The sequence below is a fragment of the Coffea arabica genome, chromosome 2c, assembly GCF_036785885.1.
Source record: "Coffea arabica cultivar ET-39 chromosome 2c, Coffea Arabica ET-39 HiFi, whole genome shotgun sequence".
In the NCBI taxonomy this organism is placed as follows: domain Eukaryota; kingdom Viridiplantae; phylum Streptophyta; class Magnoliopsida; order Gentianales; family Rubiaceae; genus Coffea; species Coffea arabica.
This window is the reverse complement of record NC_092312.1, coordinates 23,207,900-23,224,780: the sequence shown is the minus strand read 5'-3', so window position 1 is coordinate 23,224,780 and position 16,881 is coordinate 23,207,900. Positions and strand designations below refer to the sequence as shown.

At 33.8% G+C, this 16,881-nt stretch overlaps 1 protein-coding gene across 2 annotated transcripts; it reads right to left on the bottom strand.

Annotated features, from left to right (window-relative positions):
- Positions 1-1,727: 1,727 nt before the first annotated feature.
- LOC113726889 (probable WRKY transcription factor 12) lies at positions 1,728-7,496 on the bottom strand. 2 transcript variants are annotated; one of them, XM_027250805.2, is made up of 5 exons: positions 6,822-7,496; positions 6,552-6,628; positions 5,633-5,794; positions 2,198-2,292; positions 1,728-1,904 (listed from the first exon to the last, which is right to left on the bottom strand). In XM_027250805.2, exons 1-5 carry the CDS (start codon positions 7,122-7,124, stop codon positions 1,885-1,887), a joined length of 657 nt encoding a protein of 218 aa, XP_027106606.1. In that variant the 5' UTR covers positions 7,125-7,496; the 3' UTR covers positions 1,728-1,884. The 2 variants fall into 2 exon arrangements, with proteins under 2 accessions (XP_027106606.1, XP_027106605.1); XM_027250804.2 differs by lacking the exon at positions 1,728-1,904 and having other exon boundaries at positions 1,927-2,292; positions 6,822-7,491.
- Between the last annotated feature and the right edge of the window lie 9,385 nt (positions 7,497-16,881).

Genomic DNA, 16,881 nt, shown 5'->3' with positions numbered 1-16,881 from the left:
TTTGAACTAAGGTTGAACCAATTAATCGGTCGAACCACAAATTGAAAGGTTTTTCAGTTTACTCTCCCGTCTGAATTTAAAATATTGTCCAAAACTAATCCCAATTGTAGTCTCCAATTTGCTTCCAAGATTAAAACGCAAGAAATGATGAAAAGCTTCTGAACAGATAAGTAAATATGATTGAGTATTTCCTTCCTATCGTTTCAGAAAAAAAAAAAAAAGATTGAGTATTTCCTATCCTTTCTGTTCCGAAATGAAATACAAGGAAATTAGATAGGAGCAACCTCATAAATTATGGGTCGAAACGACTGTAGGCCCATGTTTGGTGATGAAATTGAAATGTTCAACACAAGAAAGAAGTCACAAAATTAATTTATTTAAGGATAAAATACACTTTACCCCATGTGGTTTACTAATTTTTTACATAATCCTCTTATGATTTTAAAAACTATACATAATCCTCTCATAATTTGGATTAAAGTGTCAAAGTGTTGAGATAATCCTCTCTACAACGGAACCTGCAAAAAATGTTGAGATAACCCTTATTTAAAAACTAAAATGGTTGAAATGACCAAAATATATAAACATAATATGTATTACACTTTAACTCCTGATGATTTTGTATTTTACCACATAATCCTCTCATGATTTAGTATTTTACCACATAATTCCTTTATTATTTTCAAAATATATACATAGCTTCCCTATAGTCAATAAATAATTTTCGACTTTATATATGGGTACTTTTGATATTTTAGTTGACTCTGCTATAGAATGTAAATTCCATCACTTTGATGCTTTAATTCAAATCACGAGAGAATTATATATAACTTTTAAAACCACATAAAAGTTATATGAAAAAGTACTAAACCACCAAGAAGTAGTGAAGTATCATTTAGCTTTATTTAATCTTTTCTTGCCGACGTATTTTAAGAGGCACTCAATAATGGTCAAGGGAAGCATCACTCGTCCAGTGCCACCTTCAATTCAATGATTGCATTGCTTCAAAACCACACTGTTGTTCCCATCAATAATCCTATGTACTAACCACTAATGACAAATAAATTATCATAATGACTAATTTGGCTTTCAAGATTTTATACCTTTTCCAGGTTTCAAAGGTATCTCACGTGTGCTCATAGAAAAGCAACCAAATCGCCCTTGTTCCAACCATAGCCCAGAAAAGCTAAAGAAAATTTAGGGGACTGCTCCCAAATTGAAAGGAATGGAGGAATCCCATAGTCAAGATGGCATCATGATTTCAACCTCCACACAGTGCATAAATTTCAAAATCACAATTATGGGAAAGATAACAAGCAAGGGTACCAGACCAGACTACCGGCAGGAGATTAATTTGGAGAGCTGATTATATTACGGCAATAAAGCATGCAGTTCAGAGTTTGAGCTGTGAATCTTTCACCCTTATATATAAAAAAAGTATATATTTCACCAATATTTTAATATAGGTAACCCAAAAAACGTACTGTAACGATTTGATGTATTTGAAACAAAAAGATATAAAGATTTTTCTTTGGAAAACTTCAATCCAAACAAGGTTAATTAAGTTAGTACAACTTCAATCGATTGCTGAATTGTTTTGTAGGAATTGGACAAGTTACCAGCTCTTGTTTCTTTGTCCCACCCACATGCAAAGTTTCTATTGTCAAGCGCATAATGATCGGTCATGAATGATTAATTGAAGGTGAATGCAAGGCAAGTCCCCTGCGTAGCCAGCCAGCACGGTAACAATAATATATGGTCAAAAGGCAATAAAAGTAGTACGGGCATTTAGTCCTGTCCTGTTCTCATGAATCTTTAAATACAAGAGAACAACAACCCTAATGGCAGTTGATGAAAGTTGAAATTGGCAGATCAACATATGCACTACCTGATAACCAACCAACCTGCAGACAGTAAAACGATGTATACTTGAGGAATAACTAACATATATAACTACTAGAATATAGAGGTTGAAGTTTTATACACATAAATTAAACCTCATGAGCTGAAGCTAACGCTGCTATTCGATGGAACATTAATCACGCCATAAAAAGAAAGAGGATTGATGCAAACGACTAGCTAGCTTGTGTACAGTATATAATTTACTAGTTATACAAATCAAGCTGCTGCTAGAATGAAGTAAAACATTCATGTTCAGACGAGTTTGAGTCGTCACAAGGGGAGTGATTGTGTCTACCTTCATACGTAGTTATCACCATTCGACAGTCCTCTGATAGTCTTTCAACTCTCTTCTTCACCCTACAATTATTATGCGTACATCTGTAGTAACTTCTGCAAAACCAACCAGAGACATCCTTCAATTGTATACTAAAAAATCCCCATCCAATCAACAAATAATGCCGTAGTCATGATTTGATTTAACAGAATTTTCGTAGTCATGCCATGCATATCAGTCTTACACACACCCAACGGGAACTCACATTGCTTTCTCTTGTGTAACTAGACTAGACTATCATGGGGTTCATGCAGTGATCCCTAGTAAAATCATTGCTGGTTCATTTTACAACAGATAAATTACAGCAAATGAAGACCTAGAATCCTCACATTTCCCTAGTATCTGAAACACTAAGAATGAACAGCAAACATTTTCTTTCATGGATGCATCTTTTAAGGATGCTAGTTAAAACAACATGGTGCCCCATAAGGCTACACCTTACACGCAGCTATTACGTACTTCTGCGTGTTTGTATCACTTGCCGACGATTAGGTCATAGTTCATCATTAGCTAGACTAATTCGAACTGCAGCAGGAAGTATTATGAGTTTTAGCATTCCAACTCGAGACTAATTTGACCATAATTTCCACCTAATATGAAGAAAAATAATTACCTACTCAATTAACGTAGCAATTGATCATTAGACTGAAATATCATCCATCACGTTTTGAGCTCATAATTGACACGAGTGGTTTAATACTAGTAAGTCAGCAGTCATGTATTTGACAATAATGTCATATTAGAGCTCAAAATAATGCAAAAGATGGAAATCCTAGCAATGATGGGTAAATTTGTTGACCAGTGGAAACAAATATTGCATCAGAAAGGGAGATAATTAGAATAAGTTGATCTGTATAGTCCAATTTTTATTTCCCTAGCTAGCATGTTGCACTTTTGTTATACTTGCTGTTGTCTGTTTTGAATAGTCTAAAACCAAGTTCAAATTATTTCTTAGGATTTCAACAAAAAGGTTTTCAGTTCAAATATGAACATATATACTATGTGAAACAACACTGCCCAGAGTGCTCTTAACGAGCACACAATAAATTACTTAGGTGCAGATGAAGATTTGAAGAAATCAAATATTAGACTCAAAATCTTCATGTGGATTAGATCAAAATAATATGCATTATCAATTTTGAATCTGAATCCAGAAGAGCTTAATTATGAACTGAAAGATTGAATATTGATGCAATGTATGATCGACTTATCAGAAATAGTACACATTATTATTAAATTATAGCTGGACTTGAACCTCAGTTGATTGCACCGAAATAGTATTATGTCCACAGAAACTTAGATTCAACAATTTTGGATTCCTTAAGATCCAACCTACCTACACAAGCACAAACGTGTCTAAATACATTACCGGGGTGAGGGTTAATCTTCCAAATGCCATTGGTAAACAAGCTCTATATCCTTTGCTATGAACCAACTTTAGATTTGTAGGTGCATAAAAAGACCACCTAGCATCTTATCTATCATTGTATGATTAAAGTTTTGCAGCATAAATGATACTTTGGATGACCACACAACTAAGTTAAGTATAAACGGTACATTAAAATGCATGAGTTGTTCCCTAGAAATCTAGATATTTTATAAGGGGGCTTGTTTTACCTTAAAGAAGTTATGTTCGTGAGTTTTTCTTTTCTTTTATTTTTCTCCAACCATTGTCACATTATAGTTGCATATTTGTGGGTGGATATATTTGGTCCAAATGATTCTGAAGCAACAATTGGCCCCTCACTAAAATTTTCCCCTATCCACCAAGTAGTGGTGAGAGAACTTGGTATAGACCTCCATACAAGTAGTGTTTGAATTTGTGGCACCATTCAAGAGCATATTGTTTTAGAAGACTTCCACTAATTATAAGTAGGTACTGCAAAAAGCAAATCTATTTGACTATACTGTAACTAAATTACTTTTGGAACGAGTTAAAAGCATACTTCAACAGTACTTGTAGTAATATACTTTACAGGTATGTACATTTTTCTTTACTAAATTTTTTAGGAACCTTGTAAAAATATTGCACTTCCAACACTCAAGTGAAAATCTCCGAGCTTATTATTGTGTGGTTAGTACTTCCCTAGAAAGAGGTTGATACTTCCCTAACCATATGATCATATATTATAGGTTTTCATCCACATTTACACTAGTCGAATGCTTTTACAACTTTTTAGCAAAATTCTCATGAACTGAAATCTAAAATCAAGGGACATTAGGCTTTGAAAGGCATGAATGTGAATAAGACAATCATATCATGAGGCCATAGAATTCTTGCTAGATGCTCATCTATATATGAGGTACATTAAAGTGAATAGGATAGTCGAAGTTACTTGTAAAACTTCTCTTAATTAGTCATATAGTTCTTTTTTTTTTAGGCAGAATCTGAACCTAACAAAAGAGAAGAAGAGCCTGAGATTAAACATTGGATCCTTATTCTAAAGCACATCAAATTAAATTATCATTCTCAAAGTCCATTCACTGTTGTCATAAACTCATACGACAAAGCACAAATAATTTTGTATGAAACCTTCCAAAATATGTACCTAATATACTCCAAAGAATCTTCAGAATGAGTCGGGAATCACTGATGATTTTTGAACAATATGCAAGAATGTGTCAGGAAAACTAATGCTTTTCAGGACTTTTATCACAAAAGCATTGAACAAAACCTCTCTTTGGGCCAGATAAATCAAGAAGAACTACATAATACGTACTACTACTACTACTAATCTTTTTGGCATATTGTATAGTGAATTGGAAATAAATCAAGCTTTGATCTCAATACCAAGCAAGAATTATGACGAGGTGAGACCAAAGAAGGCTACAAATAACACTCAAAAAGATTTGCACCAAGAAAAAAAAAAGGAAAATGATTTAAGTGAAAAATATCATGGACAGGGAAATGAATGCAGCTTGAAGAATGTTGATAATTTCCGTAATATGTTAAAGCGAACATTTCAGTACAATATGGGTAATAAGATTAAGTTTTCCAATAACGTAATCAATCTTATACCATGATTTGCTTAGAAATTTTTTTTTCCTGTTACCATGATTGTTCAATGACTGAACTATGAGAACGATAAAAAAAAATTAATAACTATGAAGAAACAGAACTGTCTGTGACTTAGAGGCCAACGATATGGATAGAATAGTGTCCGATCAACATTCTCCCCCACTTCTTTAACCACTTCAGAAGCAATTATTGTGAATCATATGCTCAACGTACTTTGTTACCAAATTTCTTCTGAACAAAGTGATAATGGAGATCTCCACTTACTCCTCTCATTCCCACAACCAAAGAATTCAATGGACTATGAACATTCCAGCAATTAAAAGTTTCTGGACATCTTATATTTATGTGTGTACGTGTGAAAGAATGGATTGAAGTACCTCGGGTGAAGGCTGTTCTTGACAACTTTTTGGCCATATTTCCTCCATTTGTAACCATCATCAAGGACATCTACATCACTCCTTGTCTGGAAACAGAATCTTGGCTCTCTTAACTTTCTCCTTACCTTCACCTTACCTTTTTCTGAGGCCGAGCTTCTCCACCTGGCAAATTCATCAGATTTTTCAAACGTTTATTTCTAACTAGGTCCTGCTGGCTGCAGCTAGTTGGCTAGGGGGATTATTCTTTTGTTGCTACAAATAGATAGGCTTGCATCAAACAAACAGCAAGAGGCCAAAACTGAAATCATCATTGCTGACAAGAGGGAGAGTGTTATCATATGTTGTTATCAGAGTGTGGCGGATCCAGTACTGGTCCTTTGGGAATAAACACCACAGAACACCACATGCGTTTTGAACTATTTTTGGATTTTGGGGAGAAAGAGAGAGGGAGAGAGAAGAAATGGCATTGGAAAATGGTAACTGTGCAGTGCGCAATCATATTGGAAGTTGGAACTTGCAATGGAACCTCGTGAATCTCTACTGTATATGGTAAGATCTTCCTAGATTCTGATGAAAAGCATAACACTAGTAAAGAAGCTTCTCTAGGGTAAGATAATTAGAAGCAAAAAAGAGAGAAACTAGAAAGACGACTTTATAGTTTAGAGAGGGCACAGAAGCCTGCTTTTACAACTCTTTGGGAATGGAAATCATTGCTAAAGAACCCCCCCTTCAGCCCTTTGGATTACATCCCTTCGAATCAATAAATAACCGCGGTTTTCCCAAATATGTATGTAAGAACTAAGCCATAAGAAAGCTATCCATCTGTCCATGTATCCTTTTAGGGTAAGGAGAGTACACGAAAAAGAGAGAGAAAAAGAAATAGATCTGAAGGTAAGGGACTAATAGAGGGATATGATACCAGGAATTGGTACCCTCGTTGGCATTATTAGTACCGCAATTTTGGTCACCAACAGCCTTGGGATTCAGCGAGCCCACCTATAGTTTTCGCCATGATGCATAAAGAAAGCAGGGATCAAGACTCAGGCCACAAAAAATACTACCAGAAATTCAACAAATAATGATTTAAAAACTACTAACAAGAAACATTTCAGAAATTGTAACACAGATATTTCTGTGATCAGATACATTAAACCCTACTACTACCTAAATTAGTAGTTTCAATACCTACCTGGTCGTTATTCCATGAAGGTCTAGTACTGGTAGCGACAAGTTCATTATGTCTGAACCCGAAAGAACCGTTATGATTGCTGGTGGTGCTACTATTAGTGTGATTATTTTCACCACCACCATGGAGAGTCTGCGAGGATATATGAGAAGATTGTGATGAAGGGGCCAAGAAGCTCAAAACCTGGTGATGATCTTCAAACTGTACAAAACCCATCTCAGGAATGGGATGAGGAGCAGAGAATGAGGGTGGTAGCTCATAATTGGGATTCAAGTGCAACCCTGATGCTGATCTTTCTCCTTCCATTAAAGCCAAGTCGTGATATTTTCAAAGCTGGTGTTGATTAAGAGCTAAGAAATTCGTTTAGATTCTTCTTCTTCTGCTATGATAGTGGGTGTTTGGCTGTTGCATGGGTGTCGTACAACGTGTGGGACTGGGGAATGGTGGCGTTTGTTCAAGGTATATTAAACTCTTGCGCAATTGTGCTTCTTGTTGGATGGGGTATTTGGTCAACTAGTAAAGGCTGGAAGGAAGGAATGTTGTAGGAGCTGTAGTAGGAATTATTTCTTCTCAACATCTTAAGGTTGTCGTGGGAATAACGAGGATAACATGTACTACAGTATAAAGTGTGTAAAAAATGCTGGAGATTGGAAACCCTTTTTCTGCTCTCTTCCCTCTCACCATTGTCATATGCATATGCTATGGTATCACCTTTCTCATTTCTATAGCTTTTTTGACGTTATTACTGCTGAGGCAGGCCTTTTGTGACGCAGGGAAGAGGTGAACACTAGTGAACAAATTAAGTTGGATCAATGTATGGTGAGTTATTGACCAAACACCTGTAATTAGATCAGTTTAGATACACATAAAATGAGTGTAGGCAACTTCGTATGCATACATGCATGTTTAATTATAAGATACAGCGACGAAGTAAAGTACAATTTATGTGATTGTGTGCAGAATTCCAAATAGAAAAGAAAATGGAATTTCTGATTATGCTTAGCCAAACCCATAGAGCAGGAAAAAAAGAAAAGAAAATTTTTCAACCAAATCATATACCTTCCTTGACTTGTAAAAGTTTTGGAGGCTACTTTTTGATGATTGGTATAGAGTGTCTAGAAAGTTATTTATCCGGTTTCACTTTCAAAAGTTCTAGGCATGTAATAAGTTTTTAAATTGCAATTCAATGGTTTTTAGGTGAAGTCAGAAATTATTTATAGAAGGTATTTTTAGCAACTAGCGCTATGTCACTACTGGATTTTAATAATTAAGCAAATACAGAATCCAGAAGATTTTATATCACATTTCTTATCCTATACTTTGTCTCACATTTTATTGCATTGTCACTTTCTTCACAAACATCCTCTCCTTAATTTCCAATAATTAATAACAAAGTATAGAGAAAAAATAAGTTACTAAAAAAATAAAAACATTATAGAAGCATGGAACTTTTATGAATTTTTTTATTGTACTGTTGCATTATATAGTGTTGTTTTAATGTGTTATTTTTTCCAATTATTTGTTTTTGAAACTTAAGGGAATTAAAAATGAATTGAAATAGGATCTTGTAAAGATGGCAATATATAAAAGGTATGATAAGAGGTGGAGCACGAAGTGATACAGAAGAGAAGATTCTTTACAAATGTCAATATGAGCTCCTGCACACATGTCAATATACACATAAGGAGAGCAAAGTTAAACTTTTATATTCTAAGAAAAATTAACAAAAAAAAAATTCTAACTCTACCAAGAAACTCTATAAGATTTTCCTACTTGTTTAGATAGGATATTATTTAGAATACTGTTTTAGAAAAATACTGTAACAAGTGAGCCTTGGGAAAAGACTTTCTATGTACAGAATGATACTATCGTGTGTTTGCAGTTTGCAATGTTGGTAATGCTCTTATGTTCGCTTTAATGGTTGTTAAGGCAGTTATCCAACTTTTTTGTTGATTTTATGTTGAACCTCAGAGTGGATGGTTAAGCCCATGACGGTGAGACCAAAAAGGCGCAACGGATCTTCTGTCCCATACTCTGTGCCACTCTCTGTTTCATTTTTTTTTTATATTGTTATTTCTCCTACATAAACATCATGTTTTAGCTCTTTTTTGTCTCCTTAAGATCCAATAACTATTAATTGAGTAAAAAATAAATACAGCAGTTTCAAAAAACCAATATATAATAGAAAATTAAAAAATATAGCAAAAAAATTCATAAAAAATCTCATTTTTTTATGTATTTTGATTTTTTGAGTTTGTTAAATTGTGTGTATTACTCAATTAATAGTTATTGGATCTTAAGGAGATAAAAAAAGAGCTAAAACATGATGTTTATGTAGGAAAAATAGCAATATAACAAAAAGTGGGATAGAGTGTGGCACAGAAGATCCGTTACAACAAAAATGTAGTTCATTGTGCACATTTTAAGGTATTTTGAACAACTTAAATGGCTGAAGTGCCACAACAGTAAATGACACTCATAGGATTGTAAGGTTTGAAAACTTTTTTGTCTTTCCTCTTATTGATGTCCATTTTGGTTTGGAGATGAAATATGACAAGTGTGGGTTTTGTGTGTTTCAGGGTCCACTCTCGTCTCTCTCTCTTTGTAGTTTGTATATGAGGATATAATCCAATACAACAAAACTACAGTACGTAGTCTCTACCTTTTGAGTGGAGTTTGCATCTGTTTGATAAAATTTATGGAGAGGTTGCTATAGAAGTATAAGCCCTGCAGTAGGAAAATCAGAACTACGGATCTATCTTCAACTTAATAAAATTTTTTCTATCAAAAAGAAAAAGACCTGCAGTAGGAAAATCAGAACTTTGGTTAAACACACTAGAATTTGGTGTACAACTCATCTACAGCACATGAATTTGGTGTACAACTCACCCATTCAACGATCTTTTACAAAGTACTTAAATTCAACTATGATAATTGTCAATTTTGGCATTTTCGATATTCTAGGACATTTAGGTTAATGAATCCAAAGTGATTTTGAGAACAATAAAACATGTGATTATCATGAAAGAGCAGCTCCGGAGAAAGAATGTAGAGCTTTATCTTTTCATTTCTCAATTCCTCTCTTCTTTTACATTAGTGTTCACCTTAAATGGGGTGAGCAACAGAGGGATTGTATGGGAGTTAATTTGAAATATTATTTGAAATAATTATTGTAGTATTTTTTGTGAGATAATGTATATGAGATAAAAAGATTGTTAGAAAAATAAAAAAGTGTATTAAAAAATATGTTTGTGATGCAAGCAAATAATTTTTGTGCAAATAATAGCTTTCCAGACTCACCTATGCCTCTTCCAGTACTACTAACATAAATTTTTTTTTAAAAAAATAAATACTTATATATAATTATATACATATATGCACACATACACATATTATAATTACACATCAATAATATATGCATATATATATTATAATTTGAGAATTAAAATATCATAATTTGTATGATAAAATGATAATTTGTTTATTTTTAGCTTATTTGAATCTTTTTACATATTTTAAGCTATTTAACAAAAAATATCAAAATGATTTTTAAGCTTGATTTTACATTGAGTATTTAGCTAAAAATCTAAAAGAACATTATATATATACAAAAGGTTGTCATCATATGTAAACAAATAATGTCAAAATAAAAAATTATAATTAGCCAACTGCAGGAGCACCTGCAGGGACATGGGGCGGGATCGAAAGGAGCGAAAAACGGGGCCAAGGAAAGCGGGAGACAGAACGAGGACGGGGAAAAATTTTAGAACATGAGATGGATGACGAGGAAGGAAGGGTTCTCGCCGCCCCAAACCCACCCACCCTATTGCTATCCTTAGTATTACTTCCGTAATCTTATCCCCAGTTGCTTTGATCCTCTTTCGATGCCTGTTTAAATTTCTGTAATTTGATTCGACCATTGGCCTAAAATGCTACAACTTACTCCAATCTCTTACTGGTTATGAAGATTGACCTCCAATTACAGCAATTAAAACTTTAACATTGACTAAGATTGCACGGGTGTTTGATTTCGCTCCATTATTGTGCCACCCCCCATTACAGCAAATTCTTAACATTGACTAACATTGCCCGGCTGTTTGATTTATCTCCGTTATTGTGCTCGTGTCTCACGTACTACTTTCCAATTTCCATACCTTTAAAGTCAGTACTAGGTCCAATATGACTTTACTAACTGAAATAGCGCCCATGCATTAATTGAATGCAAGTGAGGGTTCTTTGAACTCGCAAGATTTGTCATTTTGTCTAATGAATATTTTGGTTTAAATTACAATAATGTCTCTCGTTGGTAAGCAATCTATAAGTTCAGCATGCTTCATACATACATACATACATATATATATATATATATGTATGTATGTGTATGTACGTATAAATCTTATAGACACTGACAGCGTATATACTGTCATCGTTAGATTCATGACATGTATGCAAAACTTGAGTTTTAAATTGAAATTCTGCATGGTTATCATTCATCTAACGCTAACAGTGCATGCACTGTCAGGATGTATATGCTGTCAGTATAAAAAAAATTAATTATATATATATATATATATATATATATATATATATATATATATATACACGCGCGCTCAATACGTATCGTGTTAACCACATAAAGTAGTAACTTGAAATATTAACAAGTAGCAAGTAGTAGCAAAGGAAAGAAAGGAAGTATAGCAAAGTATCGGCCACTGCCATGGACCGCTAGTGACATTTGCATCGCAGTTTCCATGATGTTCAACAGACAAAGTACATGTGCCGAAAATGACGGAGGCAAATACACTTTTCTATGCAATCCAAGAGTATATGCTTGATAATTTATTCAAGCCTTGGACTCATGTGATATCTAATTCTAAATACAATCTCATGTTTCATAGACCGAAAGAAACGGAAATGATTGGATTGTAATCTTTTTACAGAAACATTTTTACTTTTTTCGTAAATACATTTCTCAATTATATTTTTATCTTATATATATATATCAAATTAATACAATATATTTTTTATAAAAACTCTTAAAAATAACCGTCTAAACGGACCAATATCAGCACTTCTTAAAAAATTGTAGGCACGCCTTCCCTTTTTTTTTTTTTTTGTTGGCATTAGATGAAATTTGAAAAGCGTCTAAAATTTTTTGAGGAGTGTTAATATCATGGTTCTAAAGAAAAATGGAAAAAACAGTTACAAGTGTACAGTAACTCTATTATAAAACGTAGCAAGGGTTGGCCGTGTGTTAAAAAAAAAAAAAAAAAAGGAAGAGAACATACAATCTAAAAAATCTTGGAAACAATGAGTACTGGGGTCCATAAAAATTTCCATCCATGTCAAAATGTCTATGCAAATTGGAAGAGGGCTAAAATCATAAGCGTCTAAAATCCTGCCAAATCCAACTCCAATAGATACAATTGTCTACTCAGACCACCCTTCCCTGCAAAAAGATGAGAAAACTATCATGGCTCCCACAATTCATATGCCATCTTTCTAGGCCTTCCACTCAACATATCTCATCTCATCTCTATCATCAGTTATTTCATCCACAGTTGTCTACTTTCCCAGTCTCCTTGAAAAGACCCTCCCGCAATACCAACAACATCTAGTCTAGTAGTATTAGGCAAACAACTTCATAACTATTTAGCTGAAATTTTTTTTTTTTTTCGAAAAAGAAAGAAAGAAAAACATTCAAGACCACCCCTTCTAGTTCTTTCCCTTGGGGCAAGGACCGTATATTCTTCCCTAAGAATCCATCCATCCATCACTTGTAGTCTTTAAGATGTACCGCGTACGTACATACACTCCCATCATTCGTACTGATTCCTTTATTATGTAGGTAGGACGACATCTTAGGCCAATTGAAGAGTTTAATGTATTGAATACATTTCCTAAAATAAATAATTTTTCAACTATAAGTTCAAGAAACATGTTTCAAAATCGATTTTGTTGTTTAATGCTTAGAACTTTAAGCACATCTTCAAACGAATTAATGCATCCCACAATTTTTTTACATGCATCCCAAATTGAACGTTATGTTCTCCCAAAATCCTATGAAATTTACTAGTCGACATTTTTAAATACAATTATAGCCAATCAAACACAAGCTGCTGACTGTCTCCCTCCAAGATAGCCAAATTATTTTTCTTCTTGTTAATGAAAAAGTGGCGAATTTCAAAAATCACGAATTTAGAATCTAAAATCTCTCAATTTTGAAATAGCAACTTTAGCCAAATAATAAATAATATTCCACATCTCATGCTTGAAACTTGCTGCGGCTAGTCAGTCGTCTTATACACTGAATGCGGCGACGTAGACGTAATGTGCCGGCCTCCAGATTACGTGGTTCTATCTTCAATTTCTTTTCCATTTCTTGACGTGTAAAATTGAGCCAAAGCCGTACAAAAATACTCCAACTGTCAAAGAGATCTGCCTTTAGGTTTTTAAAAGATTTGCTACAAATAAGTGGAAGGCATATGTGTATGTGGGCTAGCAGCATATAAAAAAGTTGCGCAGAAAGTTGGGATACTAGTCTGGAGTCTAAGTATCCATATCGGAATATATCTGACAGTATGCAATCAAGTACGGCTTTTCTCATTTGCCCGAGTCACCATCAAAATGTTCTAGGGAAAAACCTAAGAACTTTTCAATTTCTACTCCCCCCCCCCTTCCCCTCCTAAGTGCCATTCATGGTGAGTCTGTGTATTCTTGATCTTGGTTTAACAGAAAGCTGCATATTATGGATAAATAAAAGCTTCTGTACTTGTAATTTCCTATGGGGTCGAGATTGAATATGCCTACAAACAACTGGTTCTTGTAGCAAGGTCTTGGAAGTATCGATATCCCTTTTTCTCTTGGAATGAAAGAACTAATTAATGTCCCAATATCTCCAATAAAAATTGTCAAGCTGCCCTTCAGAGAAATTCAACAGAACAAGAAGCTGAATAATCACAAAAGGAAAAAGCAAAGAATGACGAAGCCATTATCATGAATTGCTGCCTTCTATTCTATTGAGATGAAGGAAAGCCCATTCTACAGAAACACCTGAAGGAAAGCCCTTTTGGCAGGCGTAACATCTGAAGGGTAATATAGACTCCATGGAAGCTTTGCCATCCATCCTTTCTTTTTTGCATTGTCCTTCATTTTGGTTTCTCTTCTACTTACAACTGCACAATAGATAAGTTCTTTTATCTTTATCTTCCACGAGGTCGATCGTAGTACACGCTAAATTAATTTGTTGAACTTTATAATAACTTATGAAGGTAAAAACAGAAATTGAGAATTATAGCTTATTGAAATTTGGAGATGGACATTGTTAATGCACATCCAAGGTCCATACTAGTTAGACTCTGACATGCAATCTGTCTAAGAATTCTTCTAAGCAGTTTTACACACATTTTTTCACAATTAATACTGCAAAAGGTAACATATACCGCATGCTTCCTCCACAAACAATCACATAGCATATGCTTTCTTGATTTAGCATAGAAAATCATATAACATATAGTACTAAATTAGTTTGTCTGGATAAAGTATTATTTGAAATAATTACTGTAGTATTTTTTTGTGATGTAATGTATGTGAGATAAAAATGTGGTTGAAAGTATAAAAAAAGTGAGTTGAAAAATGTGTTTATGATGCAAGCGAAATATTATTTGAAAAAAAGAAGAAGAAAAGAGATATCCACTTTTTCAAGGAATTGCCTCACTTACCAAGTGCCGTATGCGTACTTCTAATTAGCCAAACCCTAAAGTAAAAGCTATTACTGTATCATGAAAATGACAAAAGAAAAAAAAAAGGTAAAAGCCCCAATAAAAGTACAAAGTTAGCCTTCTTTTACGCTGTAATGTTTGAGATTTGATATTGATTTTCACACTGTATATATGTAGCATGAATGAGATTGGGGTACTTCTTTGTGAATCAGTGGGTGGTTGTTGTTTCTAATTTTTTTTTTTTTTTTTTAAATTTCTCTGGGTTATTCTGGTTAATAATAGTTCTCCTTGAATTTAGAAGGTTTTACGGTGATACGATACAACTATTGCCTAAACTTTTGAAAGAATTGATGCACAAATAATGTGCTTGATTGATAAATTAAAGAAACATGAAATTAAGTAAGCATAGGTATAATAGGCTTCCCAGCCATCAGTCGGTCTTGTTACAACCTCGTTTCCTTGCGCTGAACAGCAGATGTGAAATATAAAAGACCAGTAGCAGACCACTGATGCTGCATCGATACATCTAGCTGAGTATCAATTGACAATTAATAAATATTTCTTGTGCAAATGTTGAGTGTGTTTGGATTGTAAGTTATTTGAAATATTTTTACTGTAGCACTTTTTGTGATGTGATGTATGTGAGATAAAAAGGTAATTGGAAAGATAAAAAGGTGTATTGAAAATTGTAATGGTGATGTCAGCAAATATATTTGGCCAAATAATTGGCTGTCCAAACACACTCGTTGTTAATACATTCCCTTTGATACAAGTATTCATCACCATAAATAATAATAATTTTGAAAAAAAAAAAGCAGTCATCATCATCATCATCATCATCATCATCATCATCATATAGCTAGGTTAAAGAATTTGTTACATGAGCAAGTTTTATTTGTACCACATGCTAACACAATACAGTACGTGTGACAAGAAACTAGCATCACTCATTGTTAATTTTACTGTGTTATCACAGGTGCACGCCCATCTCTGTGCACACACAAACATAATCTTGATCTTCAATTGGCACAGATACTTGATTTGTCAATTTGACCAGTACTTTATGTCTCAATGTGAAACACTTGTAACTAAATGGTAAAGTTATAATAGTATTAAGTTTGATATTCGATATCAAGATTTTTTTTTTTTTTTTTGTAAAAAAAAAAACCCTCATCTTGATATTGAATATCAAGTTCTTTGCCCTCGTATCAAAGGGTCAAAATCACATGTATGTTTAAAAATTGAAAAGCAAGAAGGACGGTATTCATATCATATCATATCAAGAGCTTCTCCAAACTTTATTATACTAGTATTTATTAGTAGTAAATAGTAAACATCCCCTCTCAGTCTCAGGTGCTCCAATTCTTTTGGTGGTCAAAGTACAGCCTTGGAACCTGCTAGTAGCCTAGTACTTGCACCACCCTAGAGATTTCTGTGAAGCTTACCTGCAAGGGGATGTGATGATGATCCTTCTTTTGGTCCTAAGCATGCATAAAAATCATTAAGTTGCTGAATCCGACAGAAAGTGTAGCTATTGGACAATTTGGCAAAGCAGATAGACCAATACATTAACCCTTGTGAAAAATAAGAAAGAATTATGAAGTCATAGTTATGTTTTCTACGGAACCCTAACGGATTAGTTTGCGTACGATTTTTTGTATCTGTCACATGTTTTATTTTACACTTGCATCAATCTCTTACTGTACCCGAAAGTTTCTACTCATTTTATTTGTCAAAGGTCTGAGTTTTATTTAATTAGGTACACCAAATATCATAAGATATACGTAAGTGTATAAGATATTATATTATAAAAAAAAAATACAGCAATCACACATATAATTGTGCCAAACATTAATCATACCTGTCATGGTGTTTTCTTCGTACAAGGGCACGTGGATTGAGTTATTAGAGACTGGCTTTTCATTGAAAAGGGAAGCTAGAAATGACATTACATTTTAAAATAGTAATTGTATTGGACATGTAGCTCATATGCGGGACCTTGAGTTTCCAATACATTAGTGGCGAAAATCAAGAATTCACCTCCTAAGAAAGAGTGTTGTATTAATCTTGCACGCCTTCATATCTAATTAGGAGGAATTAGTGACGATGAAGAAGGGCAGTTTGGCAGGAGTTGGTGGTGGTAATGGTAATGGTGGTGGTAATGGTAATGGTGGTGAAGAAGGAGATGTAATCTTGGTTGATTATTGAAGTTTCAAACTTGATTTCTTTCTCTATGTTCCTCTTCTATTCGTTTTTATATTTTATCATTTTCCTTCACATAAATTTTTTTTCTACATACTAGTTGGTTCATTTGATTTTTTTTTTTTTCCTTTTCTCAAAGT